The sequence below is a fragment of the Quercus lobata genome, chromosome 12 (assembly GCF_001633185.2).
Source record: "Quercus lobata isolate SW786 chromosome 12, ValleyOak3.0 Primary Assembly, whole genome shotgun sequence".
In the NCBI taxonomy this organism is placed as follows: domain Eukaryota; kingdom Viridiplantae; phylum Streptophyta; class Magnoliopsida; order Fagales; family Fagaceae; genus Quercus; species Quercus lobata.
The window spans coordinates 7,924,787-7,944,655 of NC_044915.1; the positions used below are offsets into that span (position 1 = coordinate 7,924,787).

Genomic DNA, 19,869 nt, shown 5'->3' on the forward strand with positions numbered 1-19,869 from the left:
CACCTAGAGTTCTTAAGCATCACACTTAGGGTTCCTTGGCATCAAAACCTCGGAGAAGGTTGCCTCACACCAACCATAAAAGAAAACTTCATAGCTCTTAAAAAATATATTATTATTCTTCATCTTTAATAGAAAGTATTACAACCCTTTAAATAGAAGTCTAATACCTATTCCTAGTTGAACTAGGATTTCTTAAAACCCTAATAAGACTTGGATTCTTGGGATTTTAGTACTGAGCCTAACTAAATAACTACTCTCAAATAAAACTAAAGCAATACCCAATGGACTATTAGCACAACCCATTCTAGAATATTATGAAATTACAAAATTGCCCTTGATACATAAAATCAAATTAAATATAATAAATCTGTCTTCACATTGCCTCCTGCGTCATATTTCTTTATTTTTAAAGTTTCATTAGTTAAATTCTAGAGTTTTTATTTTTCTTTCAGTTAAGGTTTTACTTTTGTTATGTGATTATGTTAATAATTGGATGTGATGATGTATGAGTTGTCATTCATGCCCTGAATGACTTGGTGAGATGGCATTATTGAGGATTTTTTCATACCAAAAAAAAAAAAAAAAAAAAAAAAACTAAAATTTTGAAAATACCATCGTGCAGCTTTCATTACAATGAATTTGATTGTTTTTCTTTAATTGAATATCACAATTATTATCACACTTCAAAATATTAAAGTAAATAAAACTCATGATGCATAATTCAATCTCACTTTAAAACGAATGTTCTAATTTATCGAAGTAATTTACGTACTTGATAAACTACTATTTTTTATCTTTAAAATGCTAGATATTCTATTTGCCTTATAAAATTGTGAAAATAACTTTGAAATTTGTTTAGAATTCTTTAGAATTTTTTAATCAGCTTCGCTAATTTTTATAAGTTTATATTTGTGTATTAAATAATTATGATCTCATTAGGATCCAACTTCCAGTTTAACTCCGGTCTGGCCCCAAACCTTGAACCTATCCATTTTCAGTTCTTTAAATGGTCTTGTTTTTTAAACCATATAAAACCACTCCATGATTATTGTCACCCACCTCGTCAACATTTCCCCAAGTAAAAGCCACACTATAGAACTCAAACTCTCCATATGCTTTGCCTTGAATTCCCCCTAACAATGCCTCCCCCTTGGTTCTCTTCCTTACATGCCGGTTCTCCCTTCTTGTCTTCCTTTCATTAACAACTGGCCTTCTGCTCTGTACCTCTCCCTTGGCTTTGGGAATGATAGAAGAAGGAATGGAATGAAGCCGATTGAGGAATCTGTTGAGTAAAGCCCTCCCTTGATTGAATAATTGATGGAATAAGCTTTTCTCCTAGATGCAGCTAGATGAGATCAATAGTTGGAGATTGGAGGAATTTAGAGTTAGAATGCCTTGTCCCTTTGATTGAAGAGATAGATCCCTAACACCTTCCTGGATCCAATGGTAATGGAACAAATTGAACTTATCGATATCTTGACCTCTCACTCCCCCTCTCCAGATATCCACATTGGAAGGTTGGTTTAGCAGCAGCAATACGAAGCACTCTTCCCTCTACCCACAAATGGTATTTTATCAAGTATGTTTATCAATAATCATCATTTTCTGATGGAAGCCATGAACAAGAACTGGCTTTCTGTGAACTTCCTTTGTTTGCCACCCATAGAGTGAAAAAAATGGAAGTGAGGCCATCTCAATCAAGGTTCTCTCTACCACCCTCAGCCTCTCCATTCGAACCAGTCCATCAATGGCTCCATTTGTGGCTAAGCATGCCTCTTAACGCCTCTCACAATCCCTATCAATATAGTCTTCCATTTCTCCCAAACAGTGCCCTGGTTAACCTTCTCCCTCCGTCCTGAGGCAGGGTTAAAAGCTTTTCGTTCCTTTCCCTAAGTAAGTGATAGGCACCAATTTATGTTATTTCTCTTCCCAGGTCCAGATGATCTCATTCTTCTTCTTGTCCGCCTAGCCTTGCAAGGAAAGCTAGTGGGCATGACGTCTGTTATAATTCTCTCCAAGACCCTGGCCCATTGGAAGTAGCCTTAAAAGCACCAGAGGCGGATCCAAAACTGACTATTGACTCTCTCTCCACGTAGAAGTCCCCTTCTTCAGTGAGCTTATGCTCCAAATTATCCCACACAAACAACAAATTTTTGTCATGTAGCTCTTCATTTGAACACAATGTTCTTTTAATGAAAACTAAATCATTTTGTCTTCCTTCCCTAATTGTCTCGTGATGTGTATAAATCATCTTAGAAATGCTCCATAGATTTTAACTCTCAATCATGAATCGCGATGAAGAATATTGTTTCCAAGGAGGATGCCTAATTCCATATTCTAGATAAATTACCAATTTGGCATTCTTGTCCATCAGAGTTGGGAAAGTTCAGGATACTTCGCCTTAGGCATGGCATCACCATTCACCAGTCTATATATCAAGCCAAAATTGAATTCTGGATCTAAATTTCATATTGAACTTAAAAAATTTAGTGAAGCTATTTCAACCTCTTCTGATTTTTTATTTTTTTAGAGTAAAAATTATTTTGTTCAAAAGAGGAGATAGTTCACATATATAGGGTGTGTACGAACCACTCCTAAAGAATTACAATCTCAAAGAAGATATATATAAAAAAAAATTAGGAAAAGACAATATGGGGATGCTGCCTAAAGTGGACATCCAATCTTATAAGGATCTCATCAAAGCCGGTTTGATAACATGATTGGGTTATTCTATGCCATCAAAGGTTCAATTATTCCTTTCTTGCCAAATTGTCCACAAAACACATAATGGGATGGACTGCCAAATTTGTGAGCTTTTATGACAATTAAAACTTCATTGGCAACACTCCAATAGCTGATCATAGTCTTTGGCGTGACCCAAGATGTCCCACATAAAGTGATCACAAAAGGCCAGATATCTGTATCAGACAGCAGACAAAAAGATCAACTAATTCTGCACTATTATTACACATGAAATACCAATCATTAATCATGATATTTCACTTTCAAAGATTATCCACATGAAACACAAATCACTTTTGAAGATTATCTAAGAAATGTAATTGGTTGATATGATACTCTACATCCTAGGTTATGCACCAATTGTGTTAAATCTGTTATGTTTCCCACAGAGAGTATCTTAAATTTAATAAGCTTAATCTTCAATCCTATTTTTGGTCATTTGTGCATTTGGTATTAGTAGTGTTACCGGGGTTCCCATGATTTCCACTATCAGTGCATATTCTCTGAAATAAGTTACGTTTAAGATGAAGCCATTTTTTTAGTCTCACATTCCATAATCGTCCTCCTATTTTGCCAATTTGTTCTGAGTTCGAGTTATACTTATTGATTAAACAAAATTTTAATTTGTGTTTGTGATAGGAAGTTGAACTTAATAATCGTGCTAAGATTAACCAAAAAATGTGCTGAACCTTAGCTGTTTCTGATTGTCTTAGTCATTTTTCTGCCCTTGCTTCTACTTTATTTTAAATGGTTTTATGAGGGCACTGTACAAAATCTGTGTTTAGTTGGTAATGGTGGTATTTTTTTTTTTTAAGTACTTTCTTCATATCACCTCTGTACTTGTGATGTTTTCGTGCAGGCTATTGGCCCAGAACTGACCTTTTACAATACATCAAAAGATGTTGGGGACTCACAGATACTCTCTAACCAACTTTTGCATGCGCAGTTGGATGCATTTTGCAGGTCAGTTCTTTGAGGACTATTTCATGCATTGAAATTGCTGTTTTGATCTTTTGAAGTTCTCAATGATAAAAGTCTGAGGGAGCTAGTAGTACTTGTATCTTTCTGTTTAAAGCTCTCTTCAGCCTGCAAGTGTGAATGTCGGTCACATATACCTATCTTGTTAAGATACTAAAATTTAGTCTTCCTCTTTGCCTCAATGTAAGTTTTTCTTTTAGAAAAAAATGTTTTAATTGGATAATATTTTTAGAGAAAATGACTCCAAGAGCCTTATAGCTCAATAGGCATCTCTTGGCTTTTCCAATGAAGACATCCATGATTCAAATCCTCCCACCCCCATTGTAACTATTAAAAAAAAAGAAAAGAAAGGGAAAATGACTTGCTTCTTGTGTTTGGTTGTGACCTTGAAAATGAGCCCAAAAATTTTAATGCTATTTGGCTAACATGGAATCATTAATATTTTATGTAAATTTGTAAAATTATATAAACAACAATTTTCAATCATCGCATGTACCCTATCAACCCAATTCCAACTTGGGCAAAATTTGCCGAATAGTACATTTTTACAAAAAAAAATTTTGGTGAATAGCATGCGTTTGAAGTTATTTAGTTATGTAAACTGTTTTTGGAACTCGAGTTTGCCAAACTCGAGTTCCAACCCGAAATCAACTTTAGCAAACTCGAGTTCCAATTGGTTTAGTCGTCTAACGTGGATTTAAAAAAAAAAAAAAAAAAACACGTGGAAATCGAATTTTTCAAACTCGAGTTCTAGCCCAATTTAGACCTCCATACCAGAGAGCTCCAAGCTCAGCCATTCACCACTGCTAGCAACAAATCGCCACTGCCATTGTGGTGGTGGCTTTCAACTCAAATCCTCTTTCTCTATCCATTTTGCACAGACCCATTCTCTCTCCACAGTTGGTCGATGGGTCAAGGTGATGGGTATTTGGGTTGTTGTGCTCTGATGGGTCACGACAGTTGATTGGTGTTTGGTTTTTTTGTTATGATGGGTCACGATGGCCAATGGGTATGGTATTGCGGTTTGATGGGTCATGAATGTGAGGGAGATGATGGGTTTGCTAGGATTTTGTTTGGCTTGGTTTGGTGATTGGCTTTGGTGGGTGCTTCAACAAATCTGTTTGGTTCAAAGAATTTCCTTTGATGGGTTGGTGGATTCGAATGGTTTTTGGGTCTAATGGTGTGTGTTGTGTTTGATCTTTGATTGTTCAACTTGCCTGGGTTTGATTATTTTTGGGTATGAAGTTTATGGTTTTGATTTTTTGGGTTTGAATTTGTTGGGTTTGTTCATCATGTTCATGGTGTTCATGGTATCAGATTTTTCATTTACTGGGCTGGAACTCGACTTTAGGATACTCAAGTTCCATGTGGTTTTTTTTTTCTTTAATTCCACGTCAAACCTATACTAGTTGGACCTCGAGTTTGTTAAACTCGATTTTGGGTTGGAACTCGATTTTCCCAAACTCGAGTTCCAAAAACAGTGTACATAACTAAATAACTTCAAACGCATGCTATTCACCAAAAATTCTTCTAAAAAGTTACTATTTATAGTATTTAGCAAATTTTGCCTCCAAATTGTGTACGTGATAAGCCAATTTTATTATAATTTAATTTTATGTCTTAGGGAAAATTCTTTAATTTTCTGTTTTTCTAAACATGGGTTGTAGTATTGGTCCATTGGGTCTTATTTTGGGTTTGATTGTGTTTTTGGGTTCTATTTGTGAGTTTAGTTATTTTGTTTGGGCTTAGTTATCTTATCAAACCCTAAAGAGTCCAAGTCCTATTAAGGTTAGGTATGATGCAAGCATAAGGAGGTGCCCGATTATATGTCATGATGATATAGCCATGGTGATGATATTGTGGCTTCGTGATGATGTGGATGTGGCCGAGTTCGTATGATGAGGTGGCATAAGGGGTGGCCAAATCAAGCAAGGCTTATGGGGCAGCTGATGTAACAAGTTCAACAAGCAAGGCTCATTGGACGTATGACTAAATATTTTAGGCATGTGCTTAATTGTTGTAGAAACTTGGCTAGGAATGTGCTTACTTGAATTTAGATGTGTGATATATATGGTGTAAAGCTAAAGGATAGCTATAGCTTGTAATAGACTTTTAGAATGTGATAAATATTTTGCTCATGTTGGCTAAACTTTAGGAGTATATGAGTGATGATGTCAGCATGAGTTTATCATTTTAACCCCTTAGGCTATACGTAGCCGTGCTTAGCCTTATAAAAATCCGTTTAAAGAATGAATTCAAATTAGTCTTTTTGACTTGAGATTGAAGTAGAGAATTTTTCCTCTAAAGATTGAGAGTTCCTCTCTATCTGCCAATCAATGAGTCTTTTTTTTTTTTTTTTTGATAACTGATTAGTTTGTTGGGGATCCATAATTGACCATAAAGTTTTGGCATTAAGGCTTGGTTTCCAAAATGTGTCCACATTTTCTATTTGGCTTTTTTTAAATGCATATTTTCATTATGTTTAACGTTTAACGTATTACGAATTGTGGGTTAACCAAATGACAGACCAACATGAAATTTAAAACCTTGGTAATGCATGATGGTCAAATTAGCTATATTGATGGAGGAAAAATGGTGAAAAGGAAAGATGTTTTAGAAAGCTAAGTTGCTTAGAGAAAAAAAAGAATGAACTAACTCTTTAGGAGACACACTCTTGGAATAATATCTCATAGGTAGATTTCTTGGATTCAAAGTAGTTACAATGAGGGTAGCCTTGCTTATTTATAGTTACATAAGCAAGCTGTTAAGTTTGTTACAAGAACCCACCATGCAGTTGCCATGTGATTAGCCAAAGCCGAACTTCTCTAACTAATAGACTATTGCACTTATCACTAATAACCTATCAACTAACTAATTTTCTGTTACAAGTGATAAAGGCTATTAAAAGTAAAAGGAAACTACTTATTATACAATATAAGCTAGTAACATCTATCTTTAAAAATGAACTGTATCAGGACTGTCCCACTTTGGAACACACTTGTCCTCAAGTGAGGCTAGTTGTAAGATGATCTGGTGCATGACAGGGTAGTAAGTAATGAACATTGAAACTATTTGAGATATGCATATGATCTGGTAGTTCCACTGATATGCATTCTCATTAGTTGCTGTATTAAGCTGCTGCATCATGCTAGAGATTAAGGGTCTGTTGCTGCTTTGTGTCAAGGCTGCAAGTGTAAGCAGCCATGTAGATGCTCTTCCATCCAACCTTCTTCATTTTGACCATTGGTTTGGGACTAGCTTTCCCCTTCTTTGGCTGCAGTGTGTAACGATCTCCTCTCTTGTATAAGCTGGATGTGTTGCTCCTTCCACCTGAAATGGTTTGATATGAACATAATCTTTCACACCCAAGTAAGAGATGGCAAACATTCATGGTGGTCACATCACAAAGAACATAATCTTTTTTTTTTTATAGGTAATAAAGAGAGAAAAATATAAAGGGAAAAGAAAGAGTAAAAAGATAAAAAAAAAAAAAAAAGAAACTAAATACACGGGAGAGAGATAAGGAACATAGGGAGAGAATTACTAGAGGTGAGTCCCCAAGCCCTAGACCAGTCAAACAAAGTGCCACTGAAAGAGGCCAATAGCTGGTCATCTGAACTTTCCATGTCCTCAAACATCCTCCTATTTCGCTCCCTCCAAAGACACCACATCAAGCATAGTCTTTTTTTTTTTTTGATAGGTAATAAAGAGAGAAAAATATAAAGGGAAAAGAAAGAGTAAAAAGATAAAAAAAGAAAAGAAACTAAGTACACAGGAGAGAGCTAAGGAACATAGGGAGAGAATCACTAGAGGTGAGTCCCCAAGTCCTAGAACAGTCAAACAAAGTGCCATTGAAAGAGGCCAATAGTTAGTCATCTGAACTTTCCATGTCCTCAAACATCCTCCTATTTCGCTCCCTCCAAAGACACCACATCAAGCATAATGGAGTTAAATTACAAATGCTAGAAAAATGCTTTTCAGGCCAATTCCACCAACCGAATAGAGTATCCGCAACTGATCTTGGCAAGACCCAAGAAAACCCAAAAGATCTAAACACAAAACTCCACAACCGATAAGCCTTTCCACAATGTAGTAACAAATGATCTACAGTCTCCCCCTTACTACGGCACATGATACACCAGTTGACAAAAACCAACCCTCTACCCCTCAAAGTATCATCTGTAAGGATCCTATCCCATACAACAGTCCACACAAAGAAGGAAACATGCCGAGGAGCCTTAACCTTCCAAACACCTTTCCAAGGAAAAATAATGGGCAAGGGGGTTCTTAACTTATTGTAAAATGATCGAATATCAAAGTCCCCATACTTTGTCAACTTCCATCGCATACGATCTTCGTCCTCAGTGGGAGGAAGATTAGAGCCCAAGGTACGGAGAAAATCATCCACATCACCCATTTCCCAATCATTTGGTCTCCGAGTAAAATGAACATCCTAGTTTCTCCGCTCCTCTATCCCCAACCGTTCCAGAGAAGATGCCACCAACGCCCGTTTATTGGATGCAATCCCATATACACTTGGAAAAGTCAATTGAAGTGGAGAATCCCCACACCATTGATTTGTCCAGAGCTTCACTCTATCCCCCACCCCTACCTCAAAGCGAATATTCTTGCTAAAATCGTCCCATCCCATGCGGATACTTCTCCACAAGCCACACCCATGCACCCCTCTACCTAGCTTGGATGTCCATCCCCCCCATTCTTCTCCAAACTTGAGAGCTACAACCCTTCTCCAAAGCCTTGTCTCCTCAATCCCAAACCTCCATAACCACTTCCCTAGTAAGGCTTTATTATGTTCTTTCCTTCTCTCTCTTCTCTCTCTCTCACAAAGAACATAATCTTGAAAGTCATTAATTAAGAACACTAAACACTTTCTAGAATCTCTAACTTCACCTCGTTTCTTGAAGCAAGATAGCTTTTGGGGTTAGGGCTGGTCTTGATTCTTCAATTCAAGATTGTTAAAAACTTCTTGTGACACCATATCCTTGTAACTACTACTTCTAAGCCACTCGTCATCCTCCATTTCTTTCTGTGGAACTTGCAAGACGTTTGTTACTAATGATAAATCCTCCTTTTCCTCTATATGAGCATCTACTTCATCTTCCACGTATTGATCATATACGGGTTCTTGAATACATTCCCCTCCTCTAGTGTCTTCAATTATCAATACACTATCACATATATCTTCTTCTTCATATATTGGAAATTCTTCATCTTCCTGGTCTTCACAACCTTCAATCATCAAAGCTTTACCCTTACCTTGAGCATTAACTCCTCCTTTCTAGCAATCTGTGGCCTTGTGCCCAGCTTCTCCACACTTGTAGCACTTAAATGTAAAACTTTGTGCTGCTTTAGGGATTGGTTTGATTGTACTAGAAGTTGTGAAGGCAAGCTTGCATTGTCAATCTTGAAAGGCTGCGCACTATTAGTAGTTGGGCTTCCTTGAGTGCTGACTTGGGTACTTCTACAACCACCATAAGCTTGGAACTGCACAAAAGCTTTTCTTTCAAGTTGCCTCTCAAACATCAAGGCTCTATTGTAAGCTTCAGAAATAGACCATAGTTGGTGCAAAGATAAGGCATCTTGAATTAATGATTTAAGACCACTCAAGAACCTTGCAACCATCTACTCTTCACTCTCATTCAGGTCTACTCGAGTTACCAGTTGATAAAATGCCATTGTACTTCCACACTGCCATGTTGCTTCAAATTATGCAGTTGTTTGTACAAGGACTGCATATAATTGAAAGGCAGAAACTGGTTTCTCATTTTCTGCTTCAACTTGGACCAATCTTGGATCTTTCTTTTACCCCTGCTAATTCTTTGAACTTGGAGTTGTTTCCACTAGGCTAAAGCTCTCCCTCTCAGCTTGATAGAGATCAATTTCACCTTCTTGGAATCTGGTACCTCATGGATATCAAAGATTCTTTCCACTTGGTTAAGCCAATCCATGAATTCTTCATGATTCAAGCTATCATAGAACTCAGGTAACTCAATCTTGAAGTTTGATTCCCATTTTGGTTCTCCCCTTGGAGGACTAGGCACTTGCCTTTGAACACCTCCTCTAGGTTGACCAATTGGGTTATCGAAGTTGCTTTGACTGTCAGTTTCAGCAGGTTCATCATCATTTCTAGGATGATAACGCCGGTTTCTTCTCACTTCCTCAGTCAAGGCAGCAAGTTGCCTCCTTAGCAGCTCCACAATCTGCCCTAATGTCACCTGGGATTCTCCTTCTTGGTGTGGTTGTGTCTGCTACCTGGGATGAGCCAGCACCTTAAGTTCATGTGCTGCCAAAGCCTTCTTGTTTCTTCTATTGTATGCTATTGGTGCCATCTACACAAATCCTTAGGCTCACTAGTAGAGGATAAGAAAAAGAAATCAAGATAGGATCTTGACAGGTTCTTGATGATAGAAAATGAAGAAAAAAATTGCAAACCAACTTGAATCCTAAGGATCTCAAGCTTTGATACCAAATTATGATAGAGGAAAAATGGTGAAAAGGAAATATGTTTTGGAAAGCTAAGTTGTTTAGAGAAAAGAAAAAATGAACTACCTCTTCAAGGGACACACTCTTAGATTAGTACCTCAGGTAGATTTCTTGTATTCAAATTCAACTAGCTTATATTGTATAATAACTGGCATTTTGAGGATTTAGAGAAATCAGTTTCAGATTTTAAACTCTTCTTCCTTAAGACTCTTCTAGATTGGGTTGCAGTGTTAGGCTTTCGTTCTTTTTCTTCAGTCCCTAGTTTCATGGACTTTTGTACTTTATGCACTTGATTTGTTTTTTTCCCTTGATGTATATTTCCTGTATACCCAGGTGACACCCTTCTTCTTTTTAATATATTTTTATTACTTATCAAAAAAAAAAAAAAAAAAAAAAAAGCTAGTAATAGTGCTAGCTTAAAAAATGAACTACATCATTTATGTACATATAAGTTTGCTAATGTCTTTGAAAATCATAATTTATTAAAGATTTTGCCATTTTTATTTTAAGGTTTATTATTGTTTAGACCCTTGTCCACTAGAATAACTATAACATGAACTATTGTGCACATGATTCTTGTAATTTCAGAACCTTGTTTTATATATTGCTTCTATTCATCTCTCCGTTTTCAAAGTACTGGATGACCAGGAAAATATGTAGTTAAGTAATGAGAATTTAATAGAAAGCTGATATTCAATGTGCTTATGCTGCTGCCAGGCTTGTTTTAAAGGGTGATACTATTGAGATGAGCGCCAATGCACTAGGCTTGACTATGGAGAGTAGTGGAATCAGGATATTGGAGCCTTTTGACACCTCCGTTAAGTACTCAAATGCTTCTGGAAAGACCAATATACATTTATTTGTTTCCGATATATTCATGAATTTTTCATTCAGCATCTTGAGACTATTTTTAGCAGTTGAAGAGAACATTCTGGCATTTCTAAGGATGACTTCAAAGAAAATGACAGTTATCTGCTCCCAATTTGACAAGATTGGAACAATAAAAAGTACATAAACATGATGCTGATCCCTCTCTCTCTCTCTCTCTCTCACACACACACACACACACACACACACACATTAGCAATGGAAGAAGTTAACATTTTTAATTTAATTACTGATGACTGCCAGATTGTTGCACCCTGCAGATCCCAACAGTGATCAAATATTTGCCTTTTGGAGACCTCATGCACCACCTGGTTTTGCTGTTCTTGGTGACTATCTGACACCACTGTCAGTGAAATCTCCTCTGATTGTTTCTTGAGACACTTTTTTTTTTCCCCATAGAGATTGATGCTTTTTCTTCCTTGGGATAAGTTCTTTTTAAATTGTCTTTGTAATATTGGCTTATCAGTGTTCACATTACAGGGACAAGCCACCTACAAAAGGAGTTCTTGCTGTAAATACCAACTATGCTAGAGTTAAAAGACCAATATCTTTCAAACTGATTTGGGCACCTTTATCTTCTGGAGACCTTTCTGGTCATGTAGTAAATAGTTTTGACTCGCTACCAAATGTTGTCCATGGTAATGGAGACACCGGTTGTTCAATTTGGTTCCCTGTGGCACCCGAAGGTTATGTTGCATTGGGCTGTGTGGTTTCCCCTGGAATAACACAACCACCACTATCTTCGGCTTTTTGCATTTTGGCTTCTTTAGTTTGTCCTTGTTCCCTGAGGGATTGTATTGCAATCAGCACTACTGATACGTACGTAAAATTCCAGGACTAAATTTTCTGTTATAAGTTTAGTTTATATGACGTGCATTCACTTAAGTGGTAGGAATTTTTTGGGAACAGTTTAGATTGCATTGGGAGCTGTTTAGTAATAGTTATTTATAATGGTTTTGTTGTCCAAGACGATGTCAGTTTGCCATCTGTATGCTTGGGACATAATAAATCTGGGTGTTTACTGCATGCAAGCCTTTCTGATCACTAACTCGTTGGTGAAATTGTATCACAAAAACAACCGCTTGCTATTGTTGGATCACCACCCCCAAAAACATAAACTGTTAGGGAGTGGATCAACAATATATGTAAGGCATACTACATACAAACACTCCCTCTCATGTGCAAGCCCTTGCATGTAGAAAGAAATTGTAGGAATGTGGGTTACCAAGGCAACCATGCTCTGACATTATATTGGGCATCATGAGTCCTAAAAGTTTAAGCTGTTAGGAAATGGACTATCAATTTATATGAAGCATATTACACACTAACAGCTCTAATAAAATCACGATTTTGATTTCTTCTTTAATGTTTGAATTGTAGATACCTCTCAAGTTTGTCATTCTGGCGCATAGATAATTCTCTTGGCACTTTCTTGCCAGCAGATCCTGCTAATTTTAGCTTAAAGCCTAAAGCATATGATTTGCGTCATATGATATTTGGGTTGTCAGAAGACTTTGCAAAAGCACCTACCAGTACAGATGCCCAGACTTCCCCTTCAGGTCATTTACACAACCAACAATCAGGAAGATCGATTGCTGCAAGCTCTGGTCGGCGTTTTGAGGCTGTTGCTAGTTTTAGATTAATATGGTGGAATCAAGGGTCATACTCAAGGAAGAAACTATCCATATGGCGTCCGGTTGTGCCACAGGGGATGGTATATTTTGGTGATATTGCTGTTAAAGGGTGTGTGATACTTGTGAATTTCATATTAGATGTCTATGTTTTTATAGATTCAATGTTAACTATGGATTGTTATGTGGATTTAGGTATGAGCCTCCAAATAATTGCATTGTTCTTCATGATTCTGGAGATGAGGAGCTTTTCAAAGCCCCTCTGAGTTTCCAGCTAGTTGGGCAAATCAAGAAGCAGAGGGGAATGGATAACATTTCTTTTTGGCTACCTCAACCTCCCCCAGGTTATGTTTCCTTAGGTTGTATTGCAAGTAAAGGCCCCCCAAAGCAGAATGAATTCAGCACATTAAGATGCATGCGCAGTGATATGGTCACTGGGGATCAGTTTCTGGAGGAAAGTATATGGGATACATCTGATGCCAAATTCACATCAGAGCCATTTAGTATTTGGGTGGTTGATAATGAGTTGGGAACCTTCATTGTCCGTAGTGGTTTTAAAAGACCTCCAAAAAGATTTGCCTTAAAGCTGGCTGATTCAAGTGTGCCAAGTGGGTCAGATGATACTGTTATTGATGCAGAAATTGCAACATTTTCTGCGGCACTCTTTGATGACTACAGTGGTTTGGTGAGAATCCCTATTCCAAGTACCTCCATTTAATGTCATTAATAAGACGTCAGACCAGCTTGTGTTTGGAAATCAATGCTAGTTAAAGAAATGAATAAATATGGTAATTGGTGAACTAATTGTGAATGAATTACTAGTACGTACATCTCTTGTTTAGGGGGCTTTCAGGTTGCAAATAAAACAAATGCTTACATTCATCTGCTTACAACCTTCTGGACTGCAGAAAAAGGGTGATATGAGTTGTATGTATGGTTTTTGATGGCAAACAAGAGCGCCATGAATGAAGTTCTAAGAATATGCAGCCAACCTTGTTTAAAATGTCTGGGGAAAAGATTTAGAGGTTGAGATATTGGTCTAATCAGAATTATTAAAAATGTATTTTCGTTTTAAAATAGAAAAAGAAAAAGAAATGAAGGACTAATCTGTTCAAGTGTGTGACAGTAGTGATGCAATCATGCAACAGACTCTCAGGCTTGCCTTTTCTTTGTATATGCGGCTCATATTTTGAGAATAATACTGGATCTCGTTAGCAATTCATTAATTTTTTTTTTCATTGTTTAATTTGTTTGGTTAGAAGTTCATTTGTCATATTAATAAAAATTACATCTTTTTTTATTTATTTTATTTATTTTTTACGTTATACTTGATTTTCAGATGTTTCATAGGAACTAACTTTCTTAAGGATGACAAATGAACCTTTATCAAAAAAAAAAAAAAATCTGAAAGATGGTTTCTTGCTGGTTAGGTATGGTAGCAGGGTTAATATTCAATATAATGAACTAGCACAAATGGTTCCTCCTCCTCTTGTGAGAGTAAGGTGGAAGGTGACGTTGTGGGTTTAAAACCCACTGATGCACTTGGAACCAACAAAAAAAATATTTAAATATAATGGCATCTTTCATTATTTTTTCTCTTAAGATTCTTAAGTAATGCAAAGATCTGTTCTATTGCTTCAGATTATATATAGTCTTTCTGAGTGCAAGGGGTATCTTATTTTTGTTCGAAATCTAGTGTTGTTTGTTGTCACATATGAGCCTGTTTTTCATTTTCTCTTAGTGCCCAATCGAAAAATATTATATATTTTCTTCTTGTGCTGCTCAAAAGTAGATTGTTCCTTTTTTGGATGATGATCATGATTTAGAACTCAGGAACCTTAGGCTCTTTTTTTTTTCTTTTTTTTCCTTGAATAGACAAATATGGCCCTTTGATGGCAAATATATGATTTTGTTTCTGAATTTTACAGATGGTTCCGTTGTTCAATATATCTTTTAGTGGAATTGGGTTTAGCCTGCATGGAAGAACTGACTGCTTGAGTTCCACTGTCAACTTCTCTTTGGCTGCTCAATCATATAATGATAAGTATGAAGCTTGGGAGCCTCTTGTTGAGCCGGTAGACGGATTTTTAAGGTACTTTATTTATTGTGCTAATTACATCAAATTAAAGCACTTTACTGTACTTTGCATCAAATTATATTTAGTGCTTGTGGAGTGTAAAGATATACGTTGATACTATAGTAGATGGAAAAAGCACATCTTCACCAACACCTAGGGACTTCACCTTCTTTTATACAATTATTAAATTCCATAAATATCTTTGCTTTATCTGAAGTGTCCCTTCCTCTCTTCTTCTTCTTCTTCTTCTTCTTCTTTGGATTTTCTTGGTTGTCTGGATTTCAAGCATTTAAATCTCTGTCATATTTTTCTTTTCTAATTGGTAATTTACACACGTATCCAGAAGATCTTGAACCCACAAATTCATCCTCAACCCCATTCTTATAAGGGGAGGAAGTACCATGTAAGCTAGATCTCATCGGCACTTCTATCTATAACCTTTAGCTTTTTAAAAAGAGCAAAAATGACTGTTAGTAGAAGTTGTGCCCCCTCAAAGGGGGGAGAGCGAGTAATAGATGATTTGGATTCTTAGGATGGAGTATCTTATTAGCAAAATCTTTGTAAGTTGGAGAAAATCTAATTTCTTCTCTTGATGTATAGATATTTTTCCTTGATTGAAGAGGGGGGTTGGAGGGCGTGGGGTGAATTGAGTTTATAATCCCTGGCTTGGCATTTTTGTTTGATTTATTTTCCTTTCTTCTTTCTTTTGGATTTTATTTTTTAAATTATCTTTAAGAGAGAAAACCTTTCATTTGTATTATGATAATTGGTTTTATTTTTTATTTTATTTTGTTAACTAATCAACCAAAAAAAGAAAAAGAAAAAGAAAATTAGGTTTCAATGTTTACCTCCAAGTTGTATGTTTATGTCCTTGCTAATTTTTTTCACTTACAAGTTACAAGTAATATATGAAGCTGTTGAGGATCTTTACCCAACCCCAAAATATTGAACCTAAGGCTTGGTTGTTGTCCTTATCTACAAGCAAGGAAGCTTTGCCTTTTTACATTTTCTCCTGTTTTTTGGCTGTTAATATATTTGCTTTAATTATAATGATAATATTCTATTTAAACCTTTACATTATTATTTCATATCATTTCCTAATTCAGTCACTTTTGCAGGTACCAATACAATATCAATGCCCCTGGTGCAGCTTCTCAGTTACGTCTTACTTCAACTAGGGATTTAAACATAAATGTTTCAGTGTCTAATGCAAATATGATTATTCAAGCTTATGCAAGCTGGATTAATCTAAGTCATGTTCATGAATCTCGTAAAAAACAAGTAAATCTCTTCTATTTCCTCTCGTATTTTGCAATTTTACTTTTCTCTTTTCATTTGTTGCTTTTATACAACAGTGTGTACTAACATTTCTTCCCCCCTCCCCCCACAATCCCACCATGTGTACTTGCATCAAATAGGAAGCATTTTCTCCAACTTACGGTGGAAGATCTATCATTGACATTCATCACCAGAGAAATTATTATATAATCCCACAAAACAAACTTGGACAGGACATTTTTATTAGAGCCACTGATATCAGGGGACTTCCAAATATAATTCGGATGCCATCTGGGGATATGAAGTCTATAAAAGTTCCTGTCTCAAAAGATATGTTAGATTCTCATTTGAAAGGAAAACTTGGCAGAAAATTCAGAATAATGGTGACAGTTGTTATAGTGGATGCACAGGTATGAGCATTTTTATTTCATGATGGAGGTTATTGCTTTTAATTCTAAATAATTACTTTGAAATAAATTTATTTCTGAAAAATATATGATAACTGGTAAATTTTGTCCTTCAATTACTATTATAAACTTTTTGTTACTACTATAGCTGTAGCTGTAGCTATCGTTATTCATTGACTTGATACTAAATTTAGTCATAGCCTCTTGCTTTTGTACTGGTTTTGATAAATCACTAATTCTTCCAAAAGTATAAGCTAATAGGAAATGGTGAATTTAATCAATATTCTAACACTACCCACACAACCACGCATGTGTGGGTCCAAACTTTTCCTTAATAATTAGTGCCTAATATGTGGGATTTTCAACTTTTTTAAATGGGAGTTAGAGTGGGGATAAGGTTTGTACTCAAGATCACCTATTCTGATACCATAATAAATTACTGATCCTGTCAAAAGCTTAAGTTGATTGGAATTGGTGAATTTAATCATTTAATGAATATGCTAGCAATTTTTTTTATGAGTTATTTATTCATCTGGATATACCTGAAATGCAGTTCCCAAGAGTTAAAGGCTTAACTTCTCACCAGTACACTCTAGCAATTCGTCTCACTCCAGACCAAAGTGTCTCGACTGAATTACAGCTCCATCAACAGAGTGCACGGACATCTGGAAGAAGTGCAGATAAATTTTTGTCTTCTGAGCTTGAATTGGTCAATTGGAATGAAGTATTTTTCTTCAAAGTTGATTCACCAGTATGTGGATAATTTTTTTTCCCACTTGCTAACTTGTTTTTTTTTTTTTTTTTCAAGGATATATATGTTTTCTTTCTTTCTATTTTTGGTTTCTTTTCATGAGTTGTCACAACTTTCATTTACCTGAGCTTTGAGCTTAGTCTGAAAAGTAAAAAAAAAAATACCATTGAAATTCCCCTACTATATTATTTTCATTCCCGATGGTTGCTGATAGCAATTTGACCTTAGCATTCAGCAAATTATTTCAAATGCCTGTGTTGCATAATTAAGATTCAGTAAAATTCTAGAGTAGTAAATTCTTCAAAATTATTTTCCTTGCTTGCTGCAAACTTGTAATTACACGCACTTATGAAAGGATTTTCAGGCTTTTGATCATAAGTACCCCAAAATATCGCTAGCCTAGCTGTGCAACTGCTTAAACAGCTGCTTTCCTGCTTAATATATCCCAACTTGTTACTCTGTTTTCGCAACCTCATCTATATAGATTGTGGAAGACTTTTACTGGTTCCATAGGATTTCCCAACCTTTTACTTGTTCTATTCTTAGGACTAATTTAAAAGAAATTTAACTCTTGATGCCGCTAGTAGCCCTCTGGATTCTGCAACAGAGAATTGGTTCACTCAAATTATGCTGTTGTTGCTTTTTCTTAGTGTGGATATTCATGCTGTATAGGGTTTACATGGTAAATTCGCTTTTTTCTGCACAGTTTTGACATAATTTTAACCTGTATGTATAGCAGTCATCTTTTTACAATAGCATTTTTAACTTTATTCCTTGTTCCTTTTTTCTAACATTTTTTCCACGGCCACCTTATGATATCCTATCATCCAAATTTGCACAGGACCACTACTTGATGGAATTAATTGTAACAGATATGGGAAAAGGTATTTCTTTGAGTGTACCTATCAGTCAATTTTTGTGTTTTTCCTACATCTTTTATTGTTGCATTTGGACACCATAAAATTATAAAAAAATGGCTCTACTTATGGCGTACAATGAATTTATATATGTATACATACGTATATTTCTATCCAAAACTAGTAAGATTATTTCTGGGGAAAGTGATGCCTTCAGCATCAGATAAAGTCAGTCTTCATAACTCTGGCTTGACAAAAGAAGTAAGGAAATGCAAAGACTTGCACGTATCAAGGATGTATGTTCCAAGCATTGGAATGTTCTTGAAAACAGCTTGTTGTTGTTTGCAATGCAATGCCACATTTAGCATTACTTATTTTCTTAGGCTATGGTTTTGTGCAATAGAAAGAAATCCTCACAGTTGGAAGTCAATATTTACCAAGCCACCAAGACTATATTCTGTTATTTGGTAGAAAACATTTTTTTAATGAATAATGTCTGAACTTTATTAATAAACAGAAGAAGTCAAAGAGCTTCCATCTCCATCTAGCCCCCCTAAAGTTTTGTAAATTTGAAATATTGCTTTACTTATATAAAAAAATTATTGCTGGGGACGGAATAGATGAGGATTCTCCACTCAAAGAACAATAAGATGCCCACTGGACTACAGAATGGACAACAGATTTTTCCCTACAGAAAACATGGGGAGATGTAGGAGTCTAATGTGTAACACGGATGACGACGACTTGGCACGGTGATGACACAAGTGGTGACAAGGCCAGCCAAGCCTAAGGACTGAATTTCACAGTTGCCATATAGTTATTGTAGCTAAATCCAAATGTTGCAAGTTTGTTCTAAAATTGGAGGAAAAATTAGTTGGCGGCACACTCAGATGCTATATTAAATATAGCATGTGATTGATATGTTACAATTGTATTCTAGCATGTGATAAATGTGACTTAGTTATGGATGATGTTATCCCCAATAACCAACTCTTAGGATATAAATATCCTTGTACATGCATTGTAAAGGAAGAATGATTGTTAGTAAAATTAAGAATTTAATATGTGAGTATAGAATGAGGTGTGAATTCCCTTTCTTCTCTACATTCTCTCTCGCCTTCTTTCTAGAATCTCTCTCTCTCTCTCTCTCTCTCTCTCAATGCAAGTATTTTGTTTCTAGCATCATTTTGGAATCAAAGCCTTGTGTTTTGATCCTTGTTCCCTTGGAGTTGATGGGATTTCTGGTAGCAGTCAGATTGGGCCAAAGCAGAATTCTCCCAAACCGAGCTGCTCTTCAATGCACGTCTTGGATTTAGTTCCAAGCATCATATCATCTTTTTTTCTTGATTAAACCAAGTAAAAAAAACACCCTAGAACCAACCTGTTTCACACAGAACCAGATTGCAGAAATTGTTTTTAAGAACCTGCTTTTCTTCATTTGCCCCATTCAATCCCTAAATCTGAACACATGGCTCCGAGAATTACCTTTTCCCACTAATACTTGACTCCATAGCCTTCTTGATCTTGCACAACCTGAACTAAATCCTTTGAAAGAACCTGGCCAAGAAAGAAAATTTCTGCAGAATTTCCATATTTGTGTTCTGCAGAAAATTTCAACCCAAATTCCAAGAATCATTCTCCCTTCACACATAAGTCGATCCTAACCATAAAACCTTTGTTTTGTACACCAAAACCTGACCTAGATACCTTCTACTTCCAACAACTTTCTAAAATCTAGCATGCACATCAATGCATG

The 19,869-nt window shown here is 36.0% G+C and overlaps 1 protein-coding gene across 1 annotated transcript in view; it reads left to right on the forward strand.

Annotated features, from left to right (window-relative positions):
- The window catches only part of LOC115971846, a 95,093-nt gene that overhangs the window by 54,695 nt on the left and 20,529 nt on the right, over positions 1-19,869 (forward strand). The window contains exons 34-44 of the mRNA XM_031091922.1: positions 3,602-3,705; positions 10,942-11,231; positions 11,373-11,457; positions 11,593-11,931; positions 12,493-12,855; positions 12,939-13,428; positions 14,672-14,835; positions 15,939-16,101; positions 16,239-16,508; positions 17,059-17,256; positions 18,098-18,140. Coding sequence (XP_030947782.1) covers positions 3,602-3,705; positions 10,942-11,231; positions 11,373-11,457; positions 11,593-11,931; positions 12,493-12,855; positions 12,939-13,428; positions 14,672-14,835; positions 15,939-16,101; positions 16,239-16,508; positions 17,059-17,256; positions 18,098-18,140 — 2,509 coding nt within the window. The remainder of the gene's footprint in view (positions 1-3,601; positions 3,706-10,941; positions 11,232-11,372; positions 11,458-11,592; positions 11,932-12,492; positions 12,856-12,938; positions 13,429-14,671; positions 14,836-15,938; positions 16,102-16,238; positions 16,509-17,058; positions 17,257-18,097; positions 18,141-19,869) is intronic.